Source organism: Antechinus flavipes, chromosome 4, assembly GCF_016432865.1.
Source record: "Antechinus flavipes isolate AdamAnt ecotype Samford, QLD, Australia chromosome 4, AdamAnt_v2, whole genome shotgun sequence".
In the NCBI taxonomy this organism is placed as follows: domain Eukaryota; kingdom Metazoa; phylum Chordata; class Mammalia; order Dasyuromorphia; family Dasyuridae; genus Antechinus; species Antechinus flavipes.
In genome coordinates this window covers 99,043,428-99,070,991 of record NC_067401.1, presented here as the reverse complement: position 1 = coordinate 99,070,991, position 27,564 = coordinate 99,043,428, and the positions used below count along the sequence as shown (strand labels likewise).

The 27,564-nt window shown below is 36.7% G+C and overlaps 2 protein-coding genes across 6 annotated transcripts in view; one reads left to right on the top strand and one right to left on the bottom strand.

The window, feature by feature from the left end:
• NTPCR (nucleoside-triphosphatase, cancer-related) overlaps window positions 1–24,531 on the top strand; it is a 41,047-nt gene extending 16,516 nt beyond the window's left edge. The window contains exons 4-7 of one of the 4 annotated variants that reach the window (XR_007953179.1): window positions 8,843–9,052; window positions 17,722–17,831; window positions 20,677–20,852; window positions 24,376–24,531. Coding sequence is in view for 3 of the 4 variants with exons in the window: in XM_051993596.1 (XP_051849556.1) it covers window positions 8,843–9,052; window positions 17,722–17,786; window positions 24,376–24,391 (291 nt within the window). In the remaining variant the exon portion in view is untranslated. The remainder of the gene's footprint in view (window positions 1–8,842; window positions 9,053–17,721; window positions 17,832–20,676; window positions 20,853–24,375) is intronic. The other 3 variants (XM_051993596.1, XM_051993597.1, XM_051993599.1) reach the window with 3 other exon arrangements.
• A 1,019-nt stretch (window positions 24,532–25,550) lies between these two features.
• Window positions 25,551–27,564, bottom strand: part of PCNX2 (pecanex 2) — a 380,127-nt gene continuing 378,113 nt past the window's right edge. Inside the window, exon 34 of one of the 2 annotated variants that reach the window (XM_051993594.1) lies at window positions 25,551–26,650. In XM_051993594.1, coding sequence (XP_051849554.1) covers window positions 26,477–26,650 — 174 coding nt within the window. In that variant the 3' untranslated portion in view covers window positions 25,551–26,476. The remainder of the gene's footprint in view (window positions 26,651–27,564) is intronic. The other variant, XM_051993595.1, reaches the window with a different exon arrangement.

Here is a 27,564-nt window from a genome sequence, read left to right as displayed (position 1 = left end):
CTGTTCCTGGTTTTTGCATCTTCAAAAAGGATATAACAAGATCTTTAGTACCTACTCACAATTTTGTTGTAAAACTCTAATAACATTAACAAGCTATAGAAATGCCAGCAATTATAATTTGTATTAAATGGGAAAAACAAAAGACCAGGTGTTGCAGGTTTGAGAGTCATATACAATATCTGTTTCTAAATTGAACATGAGAAATATTACTTTCTGGAAGAAAAGAATGTGAGGATCATCGATAATGAGCTCATATGTTGCTGGCATTTGTGATTCCTTTGGAGCCTTATTACAGCTGTCTCTAGAGAGTTTGGTTTGAGACAACTTCTTAGATTAAACCACTTTATATTTAAGGGTACTTTTGGTATTGAAAAGAGTAGATTAAGGGGCAGGGTAGGAGCAAGATAGTTTTCTTTAAGAATTTGAAGGACTTTTATGGAAAAGGAGTATTTTTGTTTTGTTTGGCCGCAGAGTACAGAACTTGGATTTCTTGATAAAAGGAAATCCTTAAATAATGATGATGATGATGATGTTTAGCATTTTTGTAGCTACATATTATTATTACATATATTAGCTCATTTGTTCCTTATAACTACCCTTTATGAGATTGCTATTATGATCCCTATTTTACAGATAATAAAACTGAGGCACAGACAGGTTAAGTGATTACTGGTCAGTAAGCATCTGAGACATGATTTGATTCCAAATCCAGTCTACATTACTTAGCTGTTTCTTTGGAGTAATCTAAAAGTGAAAAGGGTAGCCGTGGGAAGGTAGTAGGTTCTTTCTGATTGGAAATCTTTAAGCAAAGACTGGATAACCACTTGTCTGATGTTGTAAAGTACATTTTTTTAAAGAATGGATTGGACCAGATGAGACTACTGAGGTCTCTTCCAATTCTGAAATAGTTATTCTTTGATATTACTGTAATTAATTCTTCCATGGTTCAAGTTAGATTTATAAATACTACTCTATAGTAAATAATCATCAAATCATAAAGATAAATCTGAGTGAAGCTTCTGAGACCATCTTGTCCAACTCTTCAATTTACAGTTAAGGAAACTGAGGCCCAAAGGGGTATCTAGTTATATAGGTAGTGTCTTTCACAGGTAGGGTTTGAACTTCAGTATTGAGTCAATGCTCTTTACATTCTGTCATACATATAATGAAATTCCATTGAATCACCTTTCAATAGAAAATTCTGTTTCCCTTTGGATCAATAATCTAAATTCCTCATCCCCAAAGTTTCTGTGGTTCCTGGCTAAGTATAATTCCTATTTTTTTTTTTTTTTGCAAGGTGTGAAGGCTTTAAGGAAGTGATATTTTCAAAGTGAGCACTTCCATTTGGTTGGAAAATGGAATTTTCACATGTGTCCAAATGTCTCTCTTCTCAGTAGTTTGAATAATGTAGGCATGGTCTAATTTGGGTGAGGATCCTGGAGAATTGCAGGAAGAGTTATTGGTTTTTGTTCTTTTTTCTTTTATATATACATATATATTCCCCCTTTCAGAGTGTTACATATATTCCCCCCTTTCGGAGTGTTTCATACCTCCCGAATTGGCTGCTTTCAAAACTGTCACTTTGACATGCCAAAATAGAGTTCCATTTGGCTTCAAATAGTGGCATAGGAAATTCACAAGGCTCCGTAATTATTCATAGAATCTTGAGATGGAGGCAGCAAAATGCGCCCAACACATCCCTGATAAGAGTCACGCCGATTAGACTGGCTCGCACCCAGAGAGATAAACCTGCTGCTGAGGTGGATGTCTTTTGTGCCTGTCTGGGGGCCAAGGGGCTGCTGGCTTCAGTTCCATTTTCCTCTCCATCAGGATCAGTATTCATTCTGAAGAAAAGGCCTGTGCTAATTGGTGACTCTCTCTACAAGGTGGAGCTGGGCCCAACCTTCCCTCCTATCTTTGCCCATAGGCTGTGGAGGGCTATCGGCTTCTGGGCCCCTCATCTTGCTCTCCAGGAGTACCGCTGCTTCCCTTGCAGTGACAGAGATTTGGGTATTCATAAAGATAAACTGACTCAGAACTTTTTGCTTTTGCTGTCTTTATAATCTCACCATCCATTGTGTAGGAGAGTAGTCTGTGCCCCTGAGAAGCTGTGTGATAGTGGAAACAAGGTCAGGAATCAAGCATTTTTTAATGTCTGGCATTTACCTGCTGGGCGAATACCTGTCTGATCCAAGGCTAAGCCTTGGAGATAAAAATATAAGCAAAAAGGAAAGTAGTCCTTGACCTCAAGCAGCTTGCATTCTGATGGGGCAGTACAGCCTGCAAAAGGGAGTTTTGCAGGGAAGAGTGAGGTGCAAACGGAAGGAACAGGGTAGGAGAGGAGCCAAGGCTGGCCTGGGCTCCTTCAGGAAGAATTCACTAGTGGACACTGGTTTGAAGTCAGAAGACTTGGATTCAAATGCTTACTCTGTTGCTTATTCCTGTGACTGTGGGCAGGTCGCTTCCTTTCCTAATCCTTAGTTTCTGCATCAGAAAAATGACAGGCTTATACTAGATGGCTTCTAATTTCCCTTCTAGCTCTAGCTCTAAATCTAAATACTTAATTTTTTTTTTAAATCAGTTTTTTTTGTACTCATTGACATATTTTGTTTTTACATTACAGACATCTCCACACATTAACCTCTAGTCTTCTCTTGTTATAAGAAATCTTATTTATAACTAAGTAAAAAATTGAGCAAAACTCTGAAAGTACACATACAGCATTCCATACCTATACCACTCCACCTCTCTTTTTTATAGTTTTTTTTAAAGATAACTGTTTTCTTTCTCTTTCCATTTAAAAAATAAAGAAAAACTCGTATGTACAGACAATCCTGTTTAAATAGGATAAATTGAGAATGATCTCAGAAGGGAGGCATTGGACTTATTAGGAAAGGTGGGGTTATAGTCAAAGCTTAAAGGAAGCCAGGAAAGGTTAGAGGAACAGATAAAGGAGGAGAGCGAATGATCTCAGAAGGGAGGCATTGGACTTCTTAGGGAAGGTGGGGTTATAGTCAAAGCTTAAAGGAAGCATCTGCTGTTTTTATTCTGTCTTCATGCCTAACTCTTCAAGACCCCGTTTAGGGTTTTCTTGGTCAAGATACTCTAGCTCATTTTACAGAGGAGGAAAATGAGGTAAACAGAATCACACAGCTAGCAAGTGTCTGAAGTCAGTCTGGAATTTGGGTTTCCTAACTGGCCCAGCGCACCCTCTACTGCACCATTTAGCTGCCCTTAGGTCAGGAAAGGCTCCCTGTAGGAAGTTATTTTCAGCGGAACTTGTTTTATAAGATGAAAGGGGAGGAGGGAATGCATTCTAGAAATGAGGGAGAGCTGGTGTAGAAACAGAGAAAACTATGAGTATTCTGGGTGTGAAGAACTGAGAGGAGGTCAATTTGGGATGGAGGGAGAATATATTATAGTAAGCTTGGAAAGAGAGGTTGAGTCTAGAGCTTTAAAAGCTAAAGGTGGAAGTTTATATTTTATTGTAAACGTACTAAGTAAATAGGAAGAGGTACTGGAGTTTATTGAATAGGAGATTAATGTGGTCATATACTCATTTAAAGGGAAAAAAACCCTCAACATTTTGGCAGTGATCTGTACAACATGGAGTGGAGCAGGTTGATAAGTTAGAAGGCTAAGAAGTGATGGCATATTTTAAATCTGATCTAAAACTCTTGCATCAGAATTCAAATCCATCTATGTATTAAAATTAAAGTGTCTTGTTTCCTCTCCTTTTGCTCCTTTGCACAAACCAAAAATCTGAACTGAATTGAATTAAGTTTTTCAGAGAATCACTTAGCATTCAAATGGCCACAATGTTAGCATCCAAATTTAAAATTCCTCCTTGTGACTGTTGCAATGGGAAAGAATTCTTAAGTTTGGAATCAAATCTTTCTAAGATTATTCCATCTTTCTGGTTCTCAGTTTACTCATCTGTAAAAAGAAGGGCTTGACCTAGCTGATCTATAAGGTCCATTTTAACTCTGAATATATGATCCCATGATTTTATATTGTCAAGTGGGTATGACAAGTAATTTGGAAAAAAGAAGTCCTTTAGTGTTAAAATATTTGTATCTAAGCTGGGGTAAATAGGGTGTGAAGTTAATACTATGCTATGATTGAAATTAAGGTAAGCTGAGATACAAATTTCTGAGCATGTTCAACTTATTTGTAAGACTAGCAATTACCACTAAATGGTTACCTTAAAAAAAAAAAAAAAAACACTCTCAGGGCAGAGAGACCATTTTTATAGATAAAGGGAGAATTAAGCAAAAAAAAAAAAAAATAGAAAGCAGCATTATAAATGGATAAAATAATTTGATTGGTTACCAAGCTTATAGCATTATAGGCTTAAGGTATAATATGATTGGCTGGAAATAGGGAAGGTGAGGAGCTAGCAAACCTCCTCCCTTCTTCCATCCTATCACTAAGAAATTTTCATGTTTGAATCTACCTGGAAGGACAGGTTAGCCAACAGTGAACTAGACCACCCTGGATGACAGGCCAGACCTTGGCAGCCACCTGTATCTTTTAAGGATAATAGATTTCCATGAGACAAGAATAGAACAGTTATTAAAAGAAGAATTGAACTTTAAACTTTACTCAAAGACAGTGATTTATAGGAAAGCTAAATTTCCAGACTAAATGAAACAAATGAAACATGACTTAGGCAGTTAAAAAATGTAGTGATACAGAATGAAATCAGTAATGATATAGAATGAGTTACAAAAATGGAGAGAATATAAATTTAATTTTATTAACTGTTATAATGATGATAGGAGCTGAAATTTACAAAGTGCTTATTTTAACACTTTGATATTCAGTTCTTAAAATTGACCTGTGAAGTGTAAGTACTGTATTTCTGCTTCCCAGTCTACTGATGAGTAAACTGAGGTTGAAAGATGTCTACGATAGGATTGGGAGCCAGCTCTTCTTGCCTCTCAAATCCAGTGTTCTACTTGCTTTGCAGACTTTTCATTTGCCCCCAGTGCTGCAGCTGTATTGCTATAGAGGCTTGGTGAAACCACACTGTTGGTGAAAAGTGAAGAAAATACTGCTCATTTCACATAGATAATGTGAAATAACTGTCAAGGACATTTTTTGGGGATAAATCAATCATTTTATTAATAATGCCAGTTTTTTAATAAAAGGATCATCATTTAGCCATTTCTCTCAGAGTAAAGACAATCATGGTGGACTCATTCATAGCAGTGGGCTCATTGTTGGCTTATATGCCCTTTTGAAAGCAGGGTGTTCCCAAGGGTGGTAATCTACTCTGATTGACTAACAATGAGAGCATGAAATATTGCAATAGGGATTGGACCTGAATTTAGATCATGTCATTTACTTCTAAGTTAGCAACAGTGGGCAATCTGTTCAAAGATTTTTATCCTGAATAGAATAGCTGCCCCACCTGGATGGGGTCTAGATTGAGAAGGGTAGCTTAACCTTCAGAGACTGAAATATTGAAATGAGCATAAAAGAGAACAGGGGAAATCTGATTTTCCCCAAATCACAGGTTATTAATAACATTTCTCTCATTTTCCCCTCTCTATTGAGAGATGTAGTCTTCTCAATGAATCACTAACTACCATGACAAACACTTCATCAAGAGTTTCTAACTATAGTTATGAGAGACAATGTGGGAGAAAAAGGGGAAAAAAGAGGTACTTTGGCTGTCAAGGACTGTTAAAAACCCTTAGATGGAAAATGCTCTGTAAGTTTAACAAGTTTAATAAGGACTGTTTTCAAAAAAAAAGTTTTCAAAAACCATTTTGCTCACAATAGTCTCTGCAGTTTACAAATGCCATCCTTCATCCAACATTAAATTGTTTATCTATTTACCATGCATGCACCTTTTTCAATGAAGTAGATTGCTGTAGATCTGTGGAGGCGCTAGACAATTAAAAAACAGGTGTGAGAAATCGAACATGAACATAGAAATGAACATAATGGCCCCAATAGTTTAACAAACATCTGGTAGGGTAAAAAAAATGCTTCCATAATTCTAAAATGTTTCCATAAATGCTGAGGGATTGCACAGTAAGATCATGCTCAGAGCTACGTGGAGTAAGGCAGGGAAGCTGCCTATTGTTGGCAGCAGGAGAGAAAGATCTGCTTATCAGTCCTGCCCTTAATATTTACTAGCTGCAAGAACATAGGCAAATCACTACCTTTCTTGTATAGAATGAACATAATGTCAGCATCTGTTTCATGGATCTTCAGAGCATTTAGATGACAGCTAATATTCATTGAAGTAGAGAATTTTATAGGAGGTAATGTCCATAGATTGGCAGAAATGACTTTCTAGTGGCAGGAGAACAAGCCTTTAGTGATCCTCATTCCTATGTATCTGGAAATCTTTTCGTCATCCCTTCCAAGAACTGCTGCTTAAGACTTTATGGGTCTATTCACAATTACAGTTCAATGCAACAAGTGTTTATTAAGCTTTTCTTATGTGAAAGGCATTTTGTGTACTTCTGGATCAAGATTCAGATAGAAACTAAAGATCTATGAAAGTCATATTTAAAAGAGGGGGGAGAAAAGAGGCTTAATAGATGATATTTCCTTTTAAATGAATGGAGATAATAAAGAGTAGTTAGGTGGCATAGTGAATATAGTATTGGGCCTTTAGTTCTTCCTGAGTTTAAATCTAGACTCATACACTAGTTGTGTAACTCTGTGTAAGTCACTTAACCCTGCTTTCCTCAGTTTCCTCATCTCTAAAGTGAGCCAGAGAAGGAATTGATAAACTGTTCCAGGATCTTTGCAAAGGAAACCTCAAATAGGGTCACAAAGAATTATATATAACTGAAACAAGGGAACAGCAACAAAAATGAACAGGTATAATAACATAATAATGATGAGGTTTGAATCCCTTCAAATTCCTGATGGAGATGAGATTAGTGGCAATAAGAAAGTTGTTAAAAATCCCCTTTCAGTTGACCTCAGGTTCAAAGTGAAAGAATTCACTTGTCCCAAATTATTAATTGCAAAAATAAAAGTCTATTGTTGGATAGAAACCAGTTTGCTAAGAGGCTAACTTCTGTAGTGGCAAAGTCCTGTTAGGGAAATGGAGTCTGGCCCTGAGAAGAGAATGCCTTCTCAGTGGGCAGGGCCCTAACAAATTGCTTGGGCCTCTGCAAGGAGTGAGTTTAAGGAAACCTGTTATATGGGTATCTTGGTGGGGGGCACTGGGACAGCTTGAGCTGATCAGACTAGGATTTCTCAATTGAATGAGAATTTAGAATTTCAAAAAGATCAATGGGAGTTGATTTGTCCTTGAATAGTGTTGCTTCTCTCATCCTGGGAAGATGAGCCCTCTCTCTAGACTCCTTGGAGTCTGGAAGATCTGATCTCTCAGATCAAAAAGGGGACATAATTTAATTTTAAAAGGGACACAGTTTCAGAGTGATAATCTTAAAAGGAACACAGCTTCAGTACAGGGAACAATTTCCCTCCCACTTCAATATCTCACAGAGGTATGAGAAAAACATTTTCTAAATCTTAAAGGGCTATGGAAATGTGACTTTGGTATTATTTTTAATTTCCTTTAAGTCCCATGTTGATTCCTTTTTAAGCTTGGGTCATTTAAGACTTGTGTTTGTTTTCCTTAAAAAAATCTTTTTATTGATATATATTTGACATCATCTTCATTTCAAATATATTTTTCTCTTTATCCTACCAGAAAGTTATTCATTGCAACAAAGATTTTTTTTTTTAAAGAGGGGGAAAAAAAGGAGGCCCAGCAAAACCAACAACACACCAACTGAGGTTGACATACCCACAATATAGTCCCTTCTGCATATAGAGGAGGGAGGTTCATTTTTTAAAAAATCTATTCTTTAGGATCAGGATTGATCATTATAATTTTAGGGTTCAAGTCTTCCCCTCCTCTTAAATTATTGCTCTTTCAGTTTTCATTGTAGTAGTTACTTGTATATATTGTTTTTCTGATTCTTACTGCTTCCTTTTGAATCAGTTCATATAAACCTTCCCATATTTCTTCTTGTTCTTCATATTCATTGTTTCTTTTGGCACAGTCATATTCCATCATATTGATATACAACATTTTATTTAGACATTCCCCAAACCATGGGCATCTACTTGTTCCTAGTTCTTTGCTATTACAAGAGGTTTTTAATGAATTTTGAAATCTTTCTATCTTTAACTTGCTTAAGGGCATATGCCCAGCAGTGAAATTTCTGGGTCAAAGGATGTAGACATTTTAGTCACTTAACATAATTCCAGATTGCTTTACAGAATGGTCAGGTCCTTTTTGTTTTCAGGGATGCAAATATAAAATTTAGTTAACCACTATAGTCATTAGCTACTGTGATGAAATAATTTTTATCAAAATACAGTTTCTTACCATTGGGAAAGAAACATAGTTTTCTAGGCAACTATAGAATTCTAGATTGCTTTGGCAGAGGCAATTTATTAAATATTTCTAGATTTCTTAGATTAGGGCTTCTTAAATTTTCTTCTACCTGTAACCTCTTTTTGCCCAAGAAATTTTTACACAACTCTGGGTATATAGATATATAAGATATACAAATCAAATATTTACTGATAATAAATGATAATTTCATTACCCCTATATTCAGCTACAAGACACCAAATGGAATCTTATACCACTGTGTAAGAAACTGGGCACTAGGTGAATTATTTGCTTCCCATGAGTGACTATGATATCCAAAAGGGAGTTGATTTAGGTGTATTCACCAGCTGAGACTCATACCTTATTGAATGGCTGGGATGTGTCCCTAGAGGGGAGGAAAAATGCCTCTTGTTTACACTCTGGGACATTGATATCACATCTAATCTTTAAAATCCACAGGCAGATGCTGGTCACAGCCCTGGAAAGAGGGTGTGTATCATTGATGAAATTGGGAAAATGGAACTCTTTAGTCAGACTTTCATTCACGCTGTGCGTCAGACTCTCTCCAGCCCAGGGACTGTGATTTTTGGCACGATACCGATCCCTAAAGGAAAGCCATTGACACTCGTGGAAGAAATAAGAAACAGAAATGATGTTAAGGTGTTCAATGTAAGTATAACCAACTCTTTACTGTCTATATCATATAAGGAGAGAATGAGCCTAACAACAAGGAGTCCAGAAAGAATTTGTATCAATCTTGGGGAGGAGTGCCTTTTTACACTTAAAATGTAATATGGGTATGTCTGGCTTTCTGGGAATTCATAACATTTCAAATCAAATCATGAGGCCACACCATGAAGACCAGATCAGAATCGGGAGGAGTTGGAGCTCTCCCTACATTTTTCATCCTGCATTTTTTCCTGCATGTCTTTCTTACCTCTACCCCTTGAAATATTTAATTTCCTTCAGAACTCAATGTCACCTCCTCCATGAGACTAATTGTTTCCTTCAAGCTGCCAGTGTCTCTCCCTAAAACTGTTCATTTTTATACACTTAAATGTATGAATGTTTTCACCCTGAAGAATATAAGCTTCTTGAGAACAAGGACTGTTTAATTTCTCTTGTATTTTCAGTGCCTAGCATATAGTAGTTGTTTAATAAATGCTTGGTAATTAATAAATAGCTTGCAGCATTAGAAACAGTGTGCTATAAAAACTGCTAGACTTATTCAGGAGAGACCCAACTTCCTCAGTTGTTAATCAGTCATGTCTGACTCTTCATGATCTCATTTGGGCTTTTCTTGGCAGAGATACCAGAGTGGTCTGCCGTTTCCTTCTCCTGTTTTTCTTACAGATAAGAAAACAGGTACATGGGGTTAAGTGATTTGCCCAGGATGATACAGCTAGGAAGTGTCTGAGGCTAGATTTGAATTCAGAAAGAATCTTCCTGATTCCAGGCCCAGTACTCTATTCATTGTATCATCTGGTTGCCCCACAGGTTCCACAGGAGCCAAACCGATTATATTTCTTTCATTTCTTCTTATGTCTCTTCTCCTGGAGATGACCCATTGATTTCCAAAGGCTATTCCAGCAGACTGCCAGCTCTGTAGCTTCTATTGAATTCTAGAGACTATGAGAATGGGCCTTGGATGGGGCCAGTTATCAGGTGACTGGCCAAGTTAAATGTGAAAAGGAGTATCACCAGAAGGCTACAGCTGCTGAATTTTTTCAGCTGCATCCCAGGACACTGAGCTGTGGTGGAATATGATGAGCATGCATCCCACGGGGATAAAAGCATGGATCCCTGAACTACAGAATTACCATTATTTTCTACCATGTCTTTCTTTTCTCAGTCTTCCTCTCTTCTCTCTTATTCTATTTCCTTTTTTATTCTTAGTTGATGGTGGTACTTAGAACTGACTGTCTATAGCACAAGGTGATGAAGTGAGTCCATTCAAGTTGATCACAACTATAGAATGCTAATCAACCTGCTTTAAATCATCAGGCACAATGGGGTCATAGTCGATACAACCATAGATCCAGCTGTTGACACTTAAGGTTTCCTGAAGTCATGAAAGCACCAAAGAGCCATGAGAACATGAGAGGAGCAATCTTGATGAACATAGCTAAACACTCAACTTATTTTCCCAAAGTGATGGGCTTTCAAATTATGATTTCTTCCTAAAGTTTTAGAGAGCTCAGACACCTCACTGCTCCTTCTCTTCTGGGGCCTCCTAGACAAGGAGTTTTCTCTGATGGATATAGTGTTTCTTGGGAGATAGGCCGTGGAAAATGATTGGTCATAAAAACATAAGTTATCAGGAGGTCATTTGGTAAAAATTCCAAGTATGGAAGCCTTGGGAACTGCCTGTGTTAGAGCATGAAGCGGGAGGGGATAAACTAATCTAATCAGAAGGGCCTAACAGATCAGGCAAATGGAGGTGGTCAGTTGACTTTTAAATCCAGAAGTTAAGGTTCTAAATAGATAATGCCAACATTTTCCTCTCTCTAGGACAGAAATTCAAATAACATTTTACTCTTCTAGGATTAGAAATTAAGAAAATGCCAACTTTTTTTTCCCTTTCTAGGATTAGAAATTAAGACCATACCAGCCTTTTTCCTTCTCTGTGATTAGAAATTAGTCTGTGACTAGTACTGTGTTGTTAAGTATGTAATAGAAAGGCTCTGTTTTCTCCAAGTATTCTTGTCTTCCTTATGTTCCTTTAGGGTCTGTGTATATTTCCTTGTAACCAGATTGAAAATAGGATGTATAAACATATGGCAACAAGTATTAAATCCTTACCATGTGCCCAGCCTTGTGCTAGGTGTTAAAAATACATTGAATGAAAAAATCTGAACTTGTAAGTTGTTTATATTATAATTGAGGAAAACAAGTACATATATGAGTGTAAACAGCATAAAGATCAGTTGAATTTATTCAGAGTATTTGGAAATAAAGTAATTTGGGAGGAAGGACATGGCATCATGTAAAAGGTAATGCTCCAATTGTATCTTGAAGAAGGAGAGGGATTCTCTGAAATGGAATGAAGGAGGGAATGCATTAGAGCTATTAGGCATAATGCATAGACATAGAGGTAGATGATAGAATAATGTATGTAAAAAACAGAGAAAGTCAGTTTGTTCAGATTGCAGAGAGTGGGAAAGTAATAAGTTATAGTGTGCTTGGAAAGGTAAATTTGGTCCAGCTTGTGAAAGGGGTTTAAAAGCTAAACAGAGTAATTTTTCTTTTATCTTGGGAGCAGAAGAAGCCACTATAATTTATTGAGTGGAAAAGGGGAAAGGAATATGTACCTCTTAAGTCCTATTAGATGGCTGGCACTATGATCAGTACTTTACAAGTAATCCTTTGAACATCACAACAGTCCTTCAGAGTAGGTGCTATTATTAAAATCCCTATTTTACAGTTGAGAAAACTGATCCAGCAGTATCTCTACTGGGCTTATACCCTAAAGAGATACTAAAGAAGGGAAAGGGACCTGTATGTGCCAGATGTTTGTGGCAGCCCTGTTTGTAGTGGCTAGAAGCTGGAAAATGAATGGATGCCCATCAATTGGAGAATGGTTGAGTAAATTGTGGTATATGAATGTTATAGAATATTATTGTTCTGTAAGGAATGACCAGCAGGATGAATACGGAGAGGAATGGCGAGACTTACATGAACTGATGCTAAGTGAAATGAGCAGAACCAGGAGATCATTATATACCTCAACAACGATACTGTTTGAGGATGTATTCTGATGGAAGTGGATCTCTTCGATAAAGAGATCTAATTCAGTTTCAATTGCTCAAAGATGGACAGAAGCAGCTACACCCAGAGAAAGAACACTGGGAGATGAATATAAACTGCTTGCATTTTTGTTTTTCTTCCCGGATTATTTATACCTTCTGAATTCAATTCTCCCTGTGCAACAAGAGAACTGTTCGGTTCTTCACACATATATTGTATCTAGGATATACTGTAACCTATTCAACATGTAAAGGACTGCTTGCCATCTGGGGGAGGGGGTGGAGGGAGGGAGGAGAAAAATCGGAACAGAAGTGAATGCAAGGGATAATGCTGTAAAAAATTACCCTGGCATGAGTTCTATCAATAAAAAGTTATTATAAAAAAATAAAATAAAATAAAATAAAAAAGAGAAAACTGAGATAAAAGTTAAGTGACATATCTAGGATCACACAGATAGTAAATGTCTTCAGCTGCTTTTGAATACAGGTCTTCCTTACTCCAGACTTGGTGTTCTTTCCACCATACCACCCACCTAGCTGCCTTGGGGATTGACATGGTCAGTCTGTGTTTTACAAAAAATCCCCCTTGTTAGCCTTGTGTAGTTTGGACTGAGTGGAGAGACTCAATGCTGGGAGACTGAGTAGGACATACATATAACAATATAAGCAAAAAAACATGAAGAGAACTCAGATTTGGCAAAAATCTATGAAAGATAAGTAAGCCTTGGTAGAGCTAGGACTAGAATCTCCAGATACTTCAGATGTATAGGTTAACTTGTAGTTGTCAAGCCAATTTTCTGAGACTGTAAGTTGAAGACTAGGTAGATGGAGTCCTCCTTAAGGGTCATACTAATGAAATCACTATCCTTGTCCCTAATTACCCTTGTCTCCCAACCCCCTTGTTCATTTGTGGTTATCTCAAGTGTTTTTCACTTCATTGATATTAAGTCATATTCTGAGTAATATTGATGCTACCCAATACAAAGTCATTCAAGTCTAATGGCCAAGGAAATTTTGATGCATTTGTGTCAGTGATGTCAGTGGCTCTGTGGAGGAAAAAACAAACTATTTGGATTATCATCTGTGAAGAGGATCCCAGGGTCTCAGAGGCTGTAACAGTGGAGGGCCAGCTCTGGGAGTCTACAGCAGACTGTTTGAGAACCAGCGTAGGTCGGTTAGACATATTAAAGGAATGGTAATCATTGCTGACATGTGATGGTCTTTTGGGGATTACACAGTTCTTTTTGTGATCCTATTCAGTCCCTCATAATAACTCTCTGAGGTCAGATGTTTTACAGATGGGAAAACTGAGGCTAAGAAGGCAGAAATGTATTCTAAACTCCAGACATTCAATTCCAGTTTTTTTTTTTTTTAAACCATGACACTGACATGAAGCATCATCTCTATAACAGGTAAAGGGGCCCTACCTGGCATTCCTTCTGGCTGTTTTTGTGCCCTTTGAAATCTATAGCTGATTCTGCTCACAGAAGTGTGCTTACATGCCTTTCTCTCTTTTTCTCATTTTTTTGTTTCTTTCTATCTCTACCTTCTTCATCTTCTCTCTGTTTCCTGCTTTCCTCTTCTAGGTTTCCTCAGCCCTTTTCTTTCTTCTCTTAAGAGGATAGAGAGTTAACAGTTCTCATATCCTGACTACCTTGCACCACATGTTGGGAGGTTGGTCTCTATTCTTTACTGAGACATTATACACTGTCTACAGGCTGATTAATGTTTTCTTGAGATGGAATTTTTTCTCTTAAAAGTCGTTCTTTTGCATCTTGAAGGCAGAATATTTTTGAATACCCCCAGTGTTACTGAAACAGAGGAAGGGAGGTTTGTCTTGGCCCACACAAAAAGCCAGTGGGAACAGGTTAGAATGATGAGCTTGGGTCTCATTTCAGTTCAGAACCCAGGATAGCAAATCTCAGGGAGTTGACCACATCCTCATGTTGTACAATTAGTATAGTCACTACTACATTGAATGGGCCTTGACAGCTTTTTTGCTTTATATAGGGATATTTGTTGTAATAAGTAAGATTTGAATCATAAATTTAAAAGAGTGAATGGCTGGTTCTTTTTTTCTTTTATTATTTTTAATACACATTTATGTATTATGTTGGGAGAGAAAAATCAGAGCAAATGGGAAAAACCATTAGAGAGATAAAAAAAATAAAAAGTGAACATAGCAAATGATTGGCTTTCTGGAGGCCTATTGAGTCTTGTCTGGGCATTGAGTATTTTGAGTGTTCTGTACATCTCTTAAACTTTTCTGATTCTAAATTTTAAAACCAGTTTTTTTCTACAAAAATCAGATGTTCTCGCCCTTTAGTTTCTATAAATCCCAAAGATATTCTTATCTACTATAGAAATTAAATGTGTTTTCCATGGAAGCATTTCCAAATTCTTGAAAACCACATCATATGTCTTTCAATGTTTGCCATCATTTGTAGAGTAACATTTATAGCACTTTGTGACATTACTTGACACTTAGCCTTCATTCATCTAACAGTTATTATTTCATGCCTTTTATGTGAATTACATTGCTTTAGGTTCTGGAAAAAATATAAAAAGACAATGCGGTTATGGTAATGTGATAGACTTGGAATTGAAAAGATCTGAGTCCAGATTATGCTTCTCTGCCACTTAATAAGTATGTGACAGTGAACAAGCCCGTGTAACCTCTCCAAGAGTCATTGTACTCATCTGTCAAGTTGGAATGATAATAATATATGCTTGTACAACCTAAAAATTCAATGTGTCATAGTGAATAGAATTTTGACTTTGTAGTCAAGAAAATTCCTTTCTAGTCTTAATGCGCCACGCACTCTGCCATCTACTCCGACTGGTTTCTTGTTGTTCCCCACACAAGAACATTCCATTGCCATATTCTTTGTTTGCTGGCTGTCCCCCATGCCTAGATTTTCTTCTTCCTTATCCTATGTCTTCTGTGGCTTCCTTGAAATTTCAGGTAAAATGTCACCTTCTGTGGGAAGTCTATCCTAATGGCCTTTTAATTCCTTGGAAATCATCTCCAGGTTATTCTTTGTGTGCCTCTTATCTCCTCTATTAAGAGTGTAGGCTCCTTGAGGACCGGGACTGATTTCCTTGTTATTCCCTCCAGCATTTTTTAGCATTGTGCAGGGCTTAGGATAGATGTTTAAAAAATGTTTGTTGACTTGACTGAAAGACTGCCTTCAAATTTTACCTCTGGCATCAGCCAAGTGATCATGATTAGATCACCTTAGATTATTCTATAAAAATTATATGTTATTTTTTCTCTTAGTAAAAAAATTGCTTTTTAAATTTTGAAATTAAATAAAAAATGAGATTCCAGGAGGAAAACTTAAAGGAATTTCACAGCCAAGTCTCAGAGCTCCCAGGTTAAAGAAAAAAAATACTGGAAGCAACAAGAAAAAAAAAAAAAAGCAATTTAAATATGGAGCTACCATTATTATTTTTTTCTTAAGCTGGGAATTTTCTTCCTGTGATCACTTTCAGGTGGTGATTGGTGGATTTTTAAAAATTTCTATTTTGCCTTCAGAATAATTTTCCTTGATAGTTTCTTGTAATATTGTATCATGATTCTTTTTTTAAATCATAATTTTAGGTCAGTCTGATTGTTCTAACATTATTTCTCCTCAAACTCTTCTGCAGATTGGTTGGTTGTTTTTCTGATGAAATGTTTCACTTCCTCTTTTATTCTTCCATTCTTTTGATTTTGTTTTATGATTTATTATCTTAGAAAATCTTTAGCTTCCTCTTTCCAATTCTAATTTTCAAATAATTGTTCTCTAAGTTTTTGATTCTCTATTTCCTTTTCATAATGTTTTTGATTTTCTTGAGTTGTGCTTATTTTTTTTCCTATTTTTCCCTTGATCCTCTCATATTTGACTTTTTAACGTTCTTTTTAAATTCTTCCAAGAACTCTTTCTATGCTTGGGTCCATTTAACATTTTTCATTTAAAAAGTAGTGGCTTTTAAAACTCCCTTATTTTCCTCTAAATATGAACTTAGATTTTCTCTTTCCCCAGAGTAACTTATTTTTTCTTTCTCCGTTGCTTACTCAATTTTGTTTATTTCTTGTTTAATTTTTTTTTTTAATAGGTATTACTATAATCAGTTACAGTCCTGAGGTGTGGAGAATGATGCCCTAAGCCTCAGGCCCTTCTTGCTATTATTTTCTGAGGTCTATCACTTCAAGCTTGGTTGAGGTCCAACCTTGGGCTCTCCTCTCCACTCCCAAGCCACAGCTGTGGCCCCCAATCCCACTGTCCAAACTACAGCTGTCCTTTCTGCCTGGAACTGAAACCAGGGATTCTGCTCTCCTGTAAATGTCCAGAGGGTCCCAGCTCTTCATTGTTGCACTCACTAGGTACCTGCTAGCTCTTTCTCCTTGTAGCCATTGCTTGGGCACCTCCATCAGCCCAGCTGTACTTGGTGTCTCTAAGCAGTGCAAGGTCCTTCAGTTTTCTCTTCTGCCCTCTAATCCCCCCCACCCCCACCTCCCAGGGTCTGAGAGATGAAAGTCTTCTCCCAGCTGCCCCCAGGCTTATTGTTAGTTGATTCATTCAGAGTTGGTCTTGGGGCTGTTTGCACTTTACTCAGGCCTAACCTTTGCTCCCAGGTTGGGTCTTTCTTTCCTAGGTCTCCTCTTACTGTTTTAGGAGGATCCACTGTTTTTATCCTTCAGAGACTCCCATAGTGTTTACCTCTTGGTTGTTTGTGAAGCTCAAATGAAATCATGTTTGCCAAGTGTCTTTATAGATTTCAGATGCCATATAAAATGTCAGCTCTAAATTATGAATTAAATCAAATATAGTACCTTCCCTGAAGAATCTTATGAAGCCTAATAGAATCACAGCCTTGGAGCAGAAAGAGAACTTAGAGACTCTTTAAAACAAACTTTTGATTTTATAAATGAAAAAATAAGAATTAGGGAGGCTGAGTGAATTGCCCACTCTCAACACAGGTATGGACCCAGTACCTTCAGAACCAGAATTCTTTCCGCTGTACCATATTACCTCTTGGATAAATAGAAGACCTAAAGGTTCTCTGCTTGTTTCTAAGTTTTTCTTTATAATCTTGTTGATTTATATCTTTAAGCCCATTGCATGGTTGTTGTTAGATCTTTTTTTATTCATGTTCCATTCTTAGTGACCCCATTTGAAGTTTTCTTGGCAAAGATGCTATTTGCCATTTTCTTTTCCAGTTTATTTTACAGATGAAGAAACTGAGGTAAGCAGCATTAAGTGATTTGCCCCAGGGTCACCCAGCTAGCGTCTGGGGGAAGATTTGAACTAAGCATTCCAGACTCCAGCCTTGTTCTCTACCTACTATACCACCTCCCTGCCTCAAACAGCAGGTTTGCTTAATAGGTGCTTAATAAATATTGACTGATTTGCAAATGCTCATATTGAGATATCAGATATAAATTCCTTTAGAGAGACCTGTTGTTAAGTAGAACGTACAATTATGTCCTCTTCCCCAAGGAAGCTTTGAGTGCCTTCAGTTAGCATATTATCCATTAAGGGAATAAAGGGAATGAAAGGAAGCCTGAAGTGTGATCTTAGTGGTCTTTTTTCTTTTTTCCCACAGGTTACAAAGGAAAACAGAGATAGTCTTTTACAAGAAATCGTGACAGCCGTGCAGAGCTGCCGAAAGTAAAGCTTGTTTGTGCGGAATGCTTTCCTGTCAGCTAAGTAGTGGTGTGTTTCAAGTGGTGTCTGATTGGTACTCAGCCCATTTGGCTTTTATGCCCTCAGGTTTATGATAACTGAGTGCTTGAAACCTTTGTGGCTCCTCAAAAGAAGTCTTGACAGATGTTTTCCATAAAATGTTTAAAAGATCAAATTAGACTTAATGCTGGATTGACTATACAAGATTAACAATCCATTATGGTTTATTTATGCTTAAAGCTTTCTGTTTATTTCCTCTTGCAGTCGTGTGCATGATTTGGGTTAATTATGAAATGAGAAATGGTTTGGAGAATATTAGATGGAATTTGTCCCATTGAAGTTCATAAATGTGTTCAGGGGAAGGGGGGGAAGAAGAGTTCACCACTTAATCAATTTTGCATGTCATGAAAATCAAATTCCTATCCAGGTGCATCATTAGCTTTGTGTAACTTAAAGTGGCATAAGGGTTTGATTTATTACTATTATTATTCCAAAGGAAAATTATATAAAGTCCTTTCTCCATGTTTTTGTTGTTGTTTGCTTGTTTTTGCTTTACAAATATTCAAATAAATAAGATGGTCAAAAACAGTTGGAGACTCATATTGAAGATACTAAGACTTTATGAAGAATTTGGAATTCTTGGATGTACTTAGAGAGACATAGTGTCACTCAGTAGGCTGGGAAATAGGGCTGGAAACTCAAACCTTGTGAATTCTGATTCTTACTATGCCATCCTTTGGGGCTGTGTTACATTCATCTTGTTGTTTAAGTTCTCTGTGTCTTGTGTTCCTATTCATAAAATGAACACAAGAGATGAGAAAGATTGGCATTTTGAGATTATGATAAGAATACAGTTGTAAAATGAGAAAGCTGTTTAATAGTTGAAACTTCACAGATATTTTTCTCATAATAATCCTGTGAAATAAGTAGTACAAATGTTATTCTTTTTCCTAGTTTATATATGAGCAACCTCAGGCTAGGAAGATTCATTGACTTAACCAGGACAACAGAGCTTCTGAGACCCAGAGTTGGGATATACCACATTGCTGTACATAATATAAAGAATGCCTTTAGCAGTGTAGTTAACACAGGACACAGGCTTAGAATTTTAATTCATCTAAAAATAAAGCTCATCATACATATACTTCTCAAAGGCTTTGTTCAATCCAACAAACATTGATGGAAGTCAATCTAAGAAGCAGTTTTATTAAGTTTTCACATATACAGCAATGGTAATAACAACTGTACTAGATGCTTGGTATGGAGTAGTGAAGTGGCAAAGTAGATAGAGTGCTGAGCTTGGAATCAGGATGACTCATCTCCATGAGTTCAAATCTGACCTCAGACATGTATTACCTCTGTGACCCTAGGTGAGTCCTTTAACCCTGTGTGCCTCAGTTTCCTCATCTGTAAAATGAGCTGGAAATGACAAACCAATATCTTACTCTGAGTCACGAAGAGTTGGACACAACTGAACAACAAAGATACTTGGTATAGAAAAAAGAAAGAATACCTCTCCTCAAAGAAACTATATTCAGTTGGATGCAAGAAGATGAATTAGCAGGCTAATTTGGTAGGCCAAATAAGATGGTATGGGCTAGGAGTGAAGGGTATGGATGCAGTCTTTCGTATTTGTGCCCTTCTATCACATAGCTAGTCAGCACTGGGAGCATCCATGAATTTTACTGGTGTCAAACTCCCCAGATTCTTTTTAAATCTGTACCGAGAGACTAATATTTAAAACAAGAGCTGGAAATTAAATTGAGTCCTTTCAAAGGTCCCAACATAACTACTAACATCTTTTGAACCATTGGTTATATTCTTAAATTTATGTCCTTAAACTAATTGTCTGTGGGATAATAAGCATGTATAAAGCACATACTATGTGCTGGGAATTATGCTAAGGGCAGGTCTACAAAGAAAAAGCCAAGAGAGTTTGCCTTCAAGAAGGTTACAGTCTAATGTGGGAAACAACATACAAATGACTATGTGCATGAAAGGTAACATCAGGAAAGGCACTGATGGAGAGGGAGAAGAGGAGGCATCTTAAGCAAAATAGGATCTTGAAAGTTAAGGATGCTAAGAGGTGAAAGTGAGGAGGGAAAATCTTCCAGGGCTTGGGGGAATAGCCAGTGCAAAGGCGTGAAGATGGGCAAGTATGTGAGAAAAGGCTAATATAAAATCTGACTTTGGTTTGCCAACTCAGAAAAAACAGGGCCCTTGATTGCAAGCCAATACAGTCCTTCATAAAAGTTTATAAAAGCTTACTTTGTGTAAAAAGACCTTTTCACTCTCCTACATGGCCTAACCCAAGTGTTACTTTTAGACATTAAATAAGTTTGGACCTCTTCCAAATGTCTAATTTACTCTGGCATGGAGATGACCCCAGATTCTCAAAGGCAATGGCAGTCAAGCATCCTATCTGGCCGTTTAGGCAGAGATCTAGAAACAGATTTTAAGAATCCTCTAAAAACCAGACAAGCTAAATGGCTCAGAATATGACAACTAACTACCTGTTGATGAATTATTCATGTCACCATTGGATCACCAGTGGAGGAGAACAAATAGAGGAAATCTATTTTTGGAGAAGAGCAAGGTTGATCCATGATGATAGCATGGGCTTAGCCAAAGTATGATTTACTTTGTATGAGGTCTCTTGAATTAGTTGGAAATCACACATCATCAATGGTAGGAATGTTTGTTGTGTTATTCTGTGTTCTCTTTAGGTTCATCCAAGTGGACTCAACAATATTTAAAAAGTGCTCCATGTGCTTTTAGCTTCATAACTATATAAGAGGAGATTAATTTTTAATTTAAAGTTTTTTAAATTTCTAATGAAAAACATTTTATTGATACTTTGATTTTTACTTTTAAGTCATTGGCGACTATATCCTGCTCTTCAACAAACCTTCTCTTGTAAAAAAGAAAAACCAACAGAGAGGATAATTCCATCTGATGTTGCCTGAAACATCTTACACTCTTACTCCCCTCATCTCCCCCAAAGAAAGAAGAGCAGTATATTTCTTCATCTCTTCTCCAAGACCAAAGTTGGTAAATTATAATTATATAGTTGGAGAACACTAGATTTGATTTGTAGAACGCATCTATATAATACCTACTTTAGTACATCCCTAAAACAAGGCAGGCTTATCAGCATCATGCATAGTTAATAGATTTTTTTTCATAAGTGATCCACTTGTTTCTCCATTTGCCACTATAAAGTTGATTGTGGGAGGTCGAGAAAGGGTTTGTGATCATGGGTCTGCACTGTAAAGCTATCTCACTCCAGCTCCAGTGGTACAGATTGGTTGGGTATAATGAAAAAACAACCATTAACCATGATATGCTGGTTTCTTCACCACCACCATTTACCCCTTTGTCTCCTCTCAAACCCCCTCCTAACTTCCCCAAGAAAATTTGTAAAATCAGGAGCAGGAAACTTTATTTAGATTCAAAGTATCTGTGAGGGCCAGAAACCTAATAGAGATTTTATTGTACATTTAAAACCTTTACATTCAGCTTTCCATCTTTTTCTTATCTCCATGTAGATTTATATCCATATCTTCTTCCTCTATTCAGAGACTTGGCTCTTGTAAAAGAGACAAAGAGATAGACAGGGACAGAGAAGAGAGAGAGAGAGAGACAGACAGACAGATTATAGCAACAAATAGGTTGAGTACAATAGTGTTCATCACCTATGTTTCCCCCCTCTCCCCACCTCAGCAAAGAAAGATTGGAAGTGCATTTTCTTTTCTTGTCCTTATAGTTTGGCTGTTGTCTAAAATACTCATTGTCCTTTTATCCTGTTGCCTTTGTCAGATAATTAGGTGAGGGGATAGGAGCGGGGGACCTTGACTATCCTTTATTCAAATTAGGTAAAGTGGCTTGTTTTTTCCAGTGGTTTGTTTTTATGAATCTGGATCCAGAAAATTCTAGTAAACATTGAGAAAAGCCTCCTTGAGCTTTTGATTTAAAAAAAAAAAAAAGTTTTGTGAAAGCACTTGCCTTCCCCATTAAGGATCTCTTCCGTGGGGGTAATGAAAAAAAATGTCTTCAAAACAATTAGTTGTTATGTAGCAGGTAGGATGGGAGCAATACAGAAATTATAGCCATTCATTAGATGCAGAATTCATTAAAAGAAAATTCAAATGTTGCTTTGCAATGTGCTGCTTGGTTTGAAGAAGGGTTTATTCAGAAAAAATGGGTGGGACTGGTGGGACTTGACTAGAGCTGACATCATCAAGTTAATTTCATGAGAGTTCCCTTCCTATGCTTTGCCTCATTCATTTTATAAACCAGTTCATATTATGAGCTTTATAAGCATTTTCCTGAGCAACATTTTTAATTGTGCTTTTTTTTTTTTTTTTTTTTTTTTTTTGAGCTTTGTTTTAAGAGTAGAATGCTTTGGAAAATGACAGGCCTTTTTTCCTACAGAAACATGTAATTTATATAATGTAATGGCTTTGATCATGGAGTCTGCAGGAGGGATTCTTAGTCAAGTCACACTTAAAAGTTCTGGCATTTATTATTTAGGAGTGTGATGCAATCACCCAAAACTGTCCTTAACACCCTAAAAACCAAAAAATTCTAAATAGGATTAATCTTTAATATGATTTTTAAAAATGACTAAATTTGTTAGATTGTGCTAGGATTTTCTTTAGCAAAGTTCAGAATGTTTTTAAATATTAAAAGAAAAAAAAGATCTTCTAATCTTTATAGTTTTAACAATGAGAACTTTATAATGTGGATTTTTAATTTTGTAGGATAATAGCGCACAATAGATAAAATATAAGTAATATAATTTCAGGTAAAAAACATAACTTCTTAGATTCATTTGTATAGATATCTTACTACTTTAGCAAAAATTAGATTTTTAAAGTGATTACTAGTCAGAGGAGGAACGAGCTGGAATTAAGTATTGTGCTTTCAGTTATCCCCCTTTTTTCTTTTACTATGGATTGTAAAGCAGTTTCTATGAACAGGTGATTCTGCGCATGCACTTTGGGCAAGGGTTGTGGTTCACTCAATCTGACTGTAGACAGGGAGCCTGAAGAAAAAGTGGAGGTGACAGAAGGAGGGGGCTGTAATTGTAAACAGGCATGCTGAATGCACATTTTATGGGTCAAATAGAAGTTTATGGATCTATTGATTTTAATAAACAACTTTCCAGATATAGCTGGTTCAGAAACATAGCAAAGAGTTTAAATCCAATAATACCAGATTAGCTACACAGTTTATATGAAACCAAGTCTCACAGTTCTTATATTAACTTTCAAGGAGAAACGATTTTCTACAGCTTCCAAGTACTGAAAATAATTATTCAGCCTTCTGCTGGTAGAACATTTGGATAACTGTGGCATAGAAGTGTCAGCCCTGGAAATGTCCTTTAAATGGGGCTAATAATGCATTATTTTGTACTGGAACACCCTCAGATGAGCCATCTGACTGGCTGAAGGCCAAGTTTTTAAGCTTATGAATTGTGAATGGTCATATTAAAAGTGAGACTGCACAGCCGGAACTGGCCAAGAAGTCTAATCTGGAAAGATTCTGGATAACTCAGACAATGACAATTTTTTTTTTCTTTTGACCAGAATTGTCCAGATTAGCAGCATTAACTGGCTCAGATTTATAGGGTAATGGTCTAATTTACATTACCTTTGGAGACCCAGACTTTCTGAGATGAAAATTGTTCTGTGTGTGTGTGTGTGTGTGTGTGTGTGTGTGTGTATTATATGATGATTGCACAAGATTTAGAATCTAAAAACTAAAAGAGAATTCAAAATCTACCAAGTAAAGGGACAGGATTTTAAGTATACTTAGCCACAACTGAGTAATGAACTTAAATGAGGTTGTCTTTTTTTCACAGGTCCTGCTGTTGTTGTTTTTTAAATGGTTTAAAATTTTCTTTTTTAATTAGCAAGTATTTGTTTTCTCTCCCTCATTGAAAAATAAGAGAAAGAAAAAAATGGAATATTACTCTGCCATAAGAAATGATGAAAAGGTTTGTTTCAGAGAAACCTGGAAATTCCTATTTGAACCAACCTGCCTTTATGCAGAGCTCATCTGCTTCCTCATTTGACATTTTTCTATACTTGTTTGCCTCCTAGCTTACGCAGGATAATTTTGCTTTCTATTTAATTTGACTTTTTAAAAAAAATATAAACTGTTGAGAAGACTGCACTTGGGTAACCAACTTCTTACTAATGATCATCCTATCTTATTTCCTTATTTGCTTGAGAGGGCAGTGAAAAGATTTCTTAAAAAAAAAAATTCAAAAACTGCATTCATACCTTATAAGTTGACATTTGGGTCACACAGCAATTAGGGTAAATTTTGCTCCTGAGTAATTCAGAATGTACCCCAAAATATAATTATAAGGTCTGTTTGACAGAGCTAGGATGAAAAGTGGTTCCGCTTCTTAATACTTGGAATTTCTTTATTGAGGAAGTAAAAGAACACATTAGTGCCCTAAAAGGATTCCAGTCACCTGATCTGGGCAAATTAATCCTTGGTTACTGAGAGAACTTATAGTTATGAATTCCAAACTGATTTGTTTTTTTTTTTTTTTCCCCAGGAACTTTGAAGGATAAAGGTGCTGCTGGATTCAAGATGGACAAATGTTCAAGTCTTCAAAAAAGGGAAGACAGTTTTAGAACTTGCAAACTAGAGGGCAGTGAACTTGATGTTGATATCTGGCAAAAAATTTTTTAATAAAATTAGTTTGAACTTGGATGTTTTCAACTGCGGAAAGATAAACCCACTGGGTGATCATCCTACCAAGTCTGGTGTCAATATGGTAGACTCATGGGATTAGGGGCCACTGGGTCACCTCAGATCCTAAACTGGTGAACTCAGGATATCAACAGTATAATGTAGTATTAAGAGAGAGAGAGACACACACACACAACAGAGCAAATAAATAAAAACTTGCACATTTAGGCTATGTTAATTGAAATACAGTGACTAGAATGAAGCAATGGACAGTCCCATTGTACTTCAACTGCTCAGACCAAACTCTAAAGTATGATAATAAATTTGGGCACTCCATTTTTACTTAGGACAAAGTGAGGGTGGGCATTCGTGAATGAGGGAAACACTGGAAATCATGTCTTACGAGGATGTAGAAGCCCTTTCTTACCAGCTCCCTTTCTTGTGTGGTGAAGAAAAAGATATTTTTCTTCTTTAATGCAAATCTGTATAATTGTTCTCATGTCAAAAGCTATGAGCTATTATCTTTATAATGCAAAAGCAATTAACCTATGTATCACAGTGGATAGTGCTGGACTTGAAGTCAAAAGAACCAAATTCAAATCTCATCTAGAAGTGTGACCCTGGTCAAGTCACTTAACTGCTATCTGACTCAAATTCCTCCTCTATAAAATAGGGTAATAATGCCTACTTCACAGGGTTGCTAGGAGATTAAAATGAGATAACATTCATCTAGCACTTTGTTAACCTTTAAAGCACCATCTAAGTGCTGCTACTATTTTTATTAAAGAAACTAGAATGAGAGTTCAATATCTAATGTATACCAGCCTGCGTTCTTATTGGGCTACATTCTTGTTCTTGTTAACATGGACACAGGCTTCTGCTAGACATATCTTGCATGAGCTTGCTCGTGTTTGGACTGAAGTATAGACCAGCCAGAGCTTATTAAAATTCCATTCTCAAAGCAAAAGAAAATCTACTCATTTCCACCCTCCCCCAACGGATAAAAATTCCATCAAATTGAAACCCTGAACACATCAATCTTTGTAAACATTTTAATTACAAAAACAAAGTTGTGGACATGTGTCCTATGATACATTAAGGATTTCTTGGCTTCAGAAACTGGTACGTATTCCTGCAAATTAAACAGGAACACACAGCCTTTTTCCAGAAATAACTCTTGACTGCAGGATCCAAGATGGCTTTCCATGCACAGGTTTTGTTTTGTTGGGATTTTTTTTAAACTGGATTTCTTAATTCATCTTGTATCAATATGCATTCTAGTTCTTTTACAAAATACTTTAAACATAGCTGCATGCATTATAGCATCTCCTGAAATATCACTATTGTGTACTTAATTACCACCTGCAGGAATGTGGTAAGGAAATGAGGTTCTTCTTAAAAACTTAGATTTTGCTGTAGCATATTATAGCAGCCCATTTATATATTAAATGGCACTATTCAGAATTTTTCATGGTAATACATTATGTATAAAATTGCCAATTATTTAACATGCAATTACATTTTCTTTAGTAATGGCTGAAAATAGTAGTCCGTGTGTGCATACTGCTTCTGGTTATGTTATGATACTAAATGGCTTTTGTTTGTTATTCCAATTTTGAAATGTAGTTGCTTGAGCAGTCCTCCCAGAAATCCACATCAGCAACTTTGCTAGCTGGAAATTATTGGGGCAGGTGCATGGGAAAAGGAGAGAGCACATAGATTTTAGTCATCAAGTGAAAAGTTTCTGAGAACCTGAGATAAGAGTCGCACTATGTTTTAGGGAAGCTCTAGTTGGTTCACTTAAGGCCCTCATGTAGGCCCTCATATCGACTCCTTTTTGTTTTAAATCTCTTGGATCTTAGAGTTCCAAAGATAGTTTTTTCACTGATATTACACTGCAGCTAACTGCCCGTGATAGGACAGGTTGTCTTTTGAGAGAGAGTCCCCTGCAGTCCCTGGGTCCCTCACGATTCTTCTGACAGACTTTGCTGAGAAGCCGTGTCGTCCAGGCCCATGTCCTCCTGGCTGGCTCTCCGGCAGATCACACTGAGGCTCTCTGCCATTGCCTGAGGAAGATGTTGGTCTCGAAGCCGACCCTGTTCTGTGGCATATGTTGTTTCACAAGGCTCAGAGAACTGCTTCCAAAACAAAACAAAACAAAAAAAGAATATGTAAATAGCTTAGCAAATGTTGCTAGTTTTGTACTCCCTAGTAGTAGCATGTGATTGGGCTCAGTGTATCATGCAGATGGTCCAAAATGGCCTTGGGAACTTGGGTGAGACAGCGACTCCTTTTCTTTAAACTGGAATAGATTGATCAATAACAGGCTTGGATCAGAAGATGAATTGATGATGCCCTGCTTTTAATTTTGCAATGTGTAGATGCTTGTCTCATATAATGTAGGTGCAAGTGTATTAGAATGAGATACTCTTTGGAAACAAGATGGGTATTTTTCTTGCTTTTTACATGCAATGAAAGACAAAAAACTTCTTTACAAAGGTAGAGGACTAGGGAATGGAACGGAACATTGCATACAATGTCAGACATTTTTAATATGATGGGGAGTTTTGCTGAATATTTTTTGCTCTCTGGGAGTAAGAAGAGGAAGAATTACATAGGCAATATAAAAACAAAAGATACTAATGAAGTGTAGTAGTTGTTTTTTAGCTATGGGATAATTTTTCTAGAGTCACATTTATAGACAGCTATCCCATGATAGGATATTATAATTCTGCAATCCAAGCATGATGATTTGTAATCCAGGGTCACTGTGTCTTCTGACTTTTGTTATAAGTGACTTTTAAAAGTTAGTCACAAGGTCAAGGGTATAAATGGTGTAAATATTGAACAGGAATAGGGACTAGACCTGTGAGTCGTACAGGCAACTCTCTATCAATGAAGTCAGCACCATCTCTATAACTTAGTCTTTTTTTTTTTTTTTCAATTACATGTAAAAACAATTTTTAACATCAATTTTTTTTTTTTTTTACATTTTGAGTTCCAATGAAACTTATAGTCTTTTTTCATTGGAGCTTTTTATTTTCAAAACATA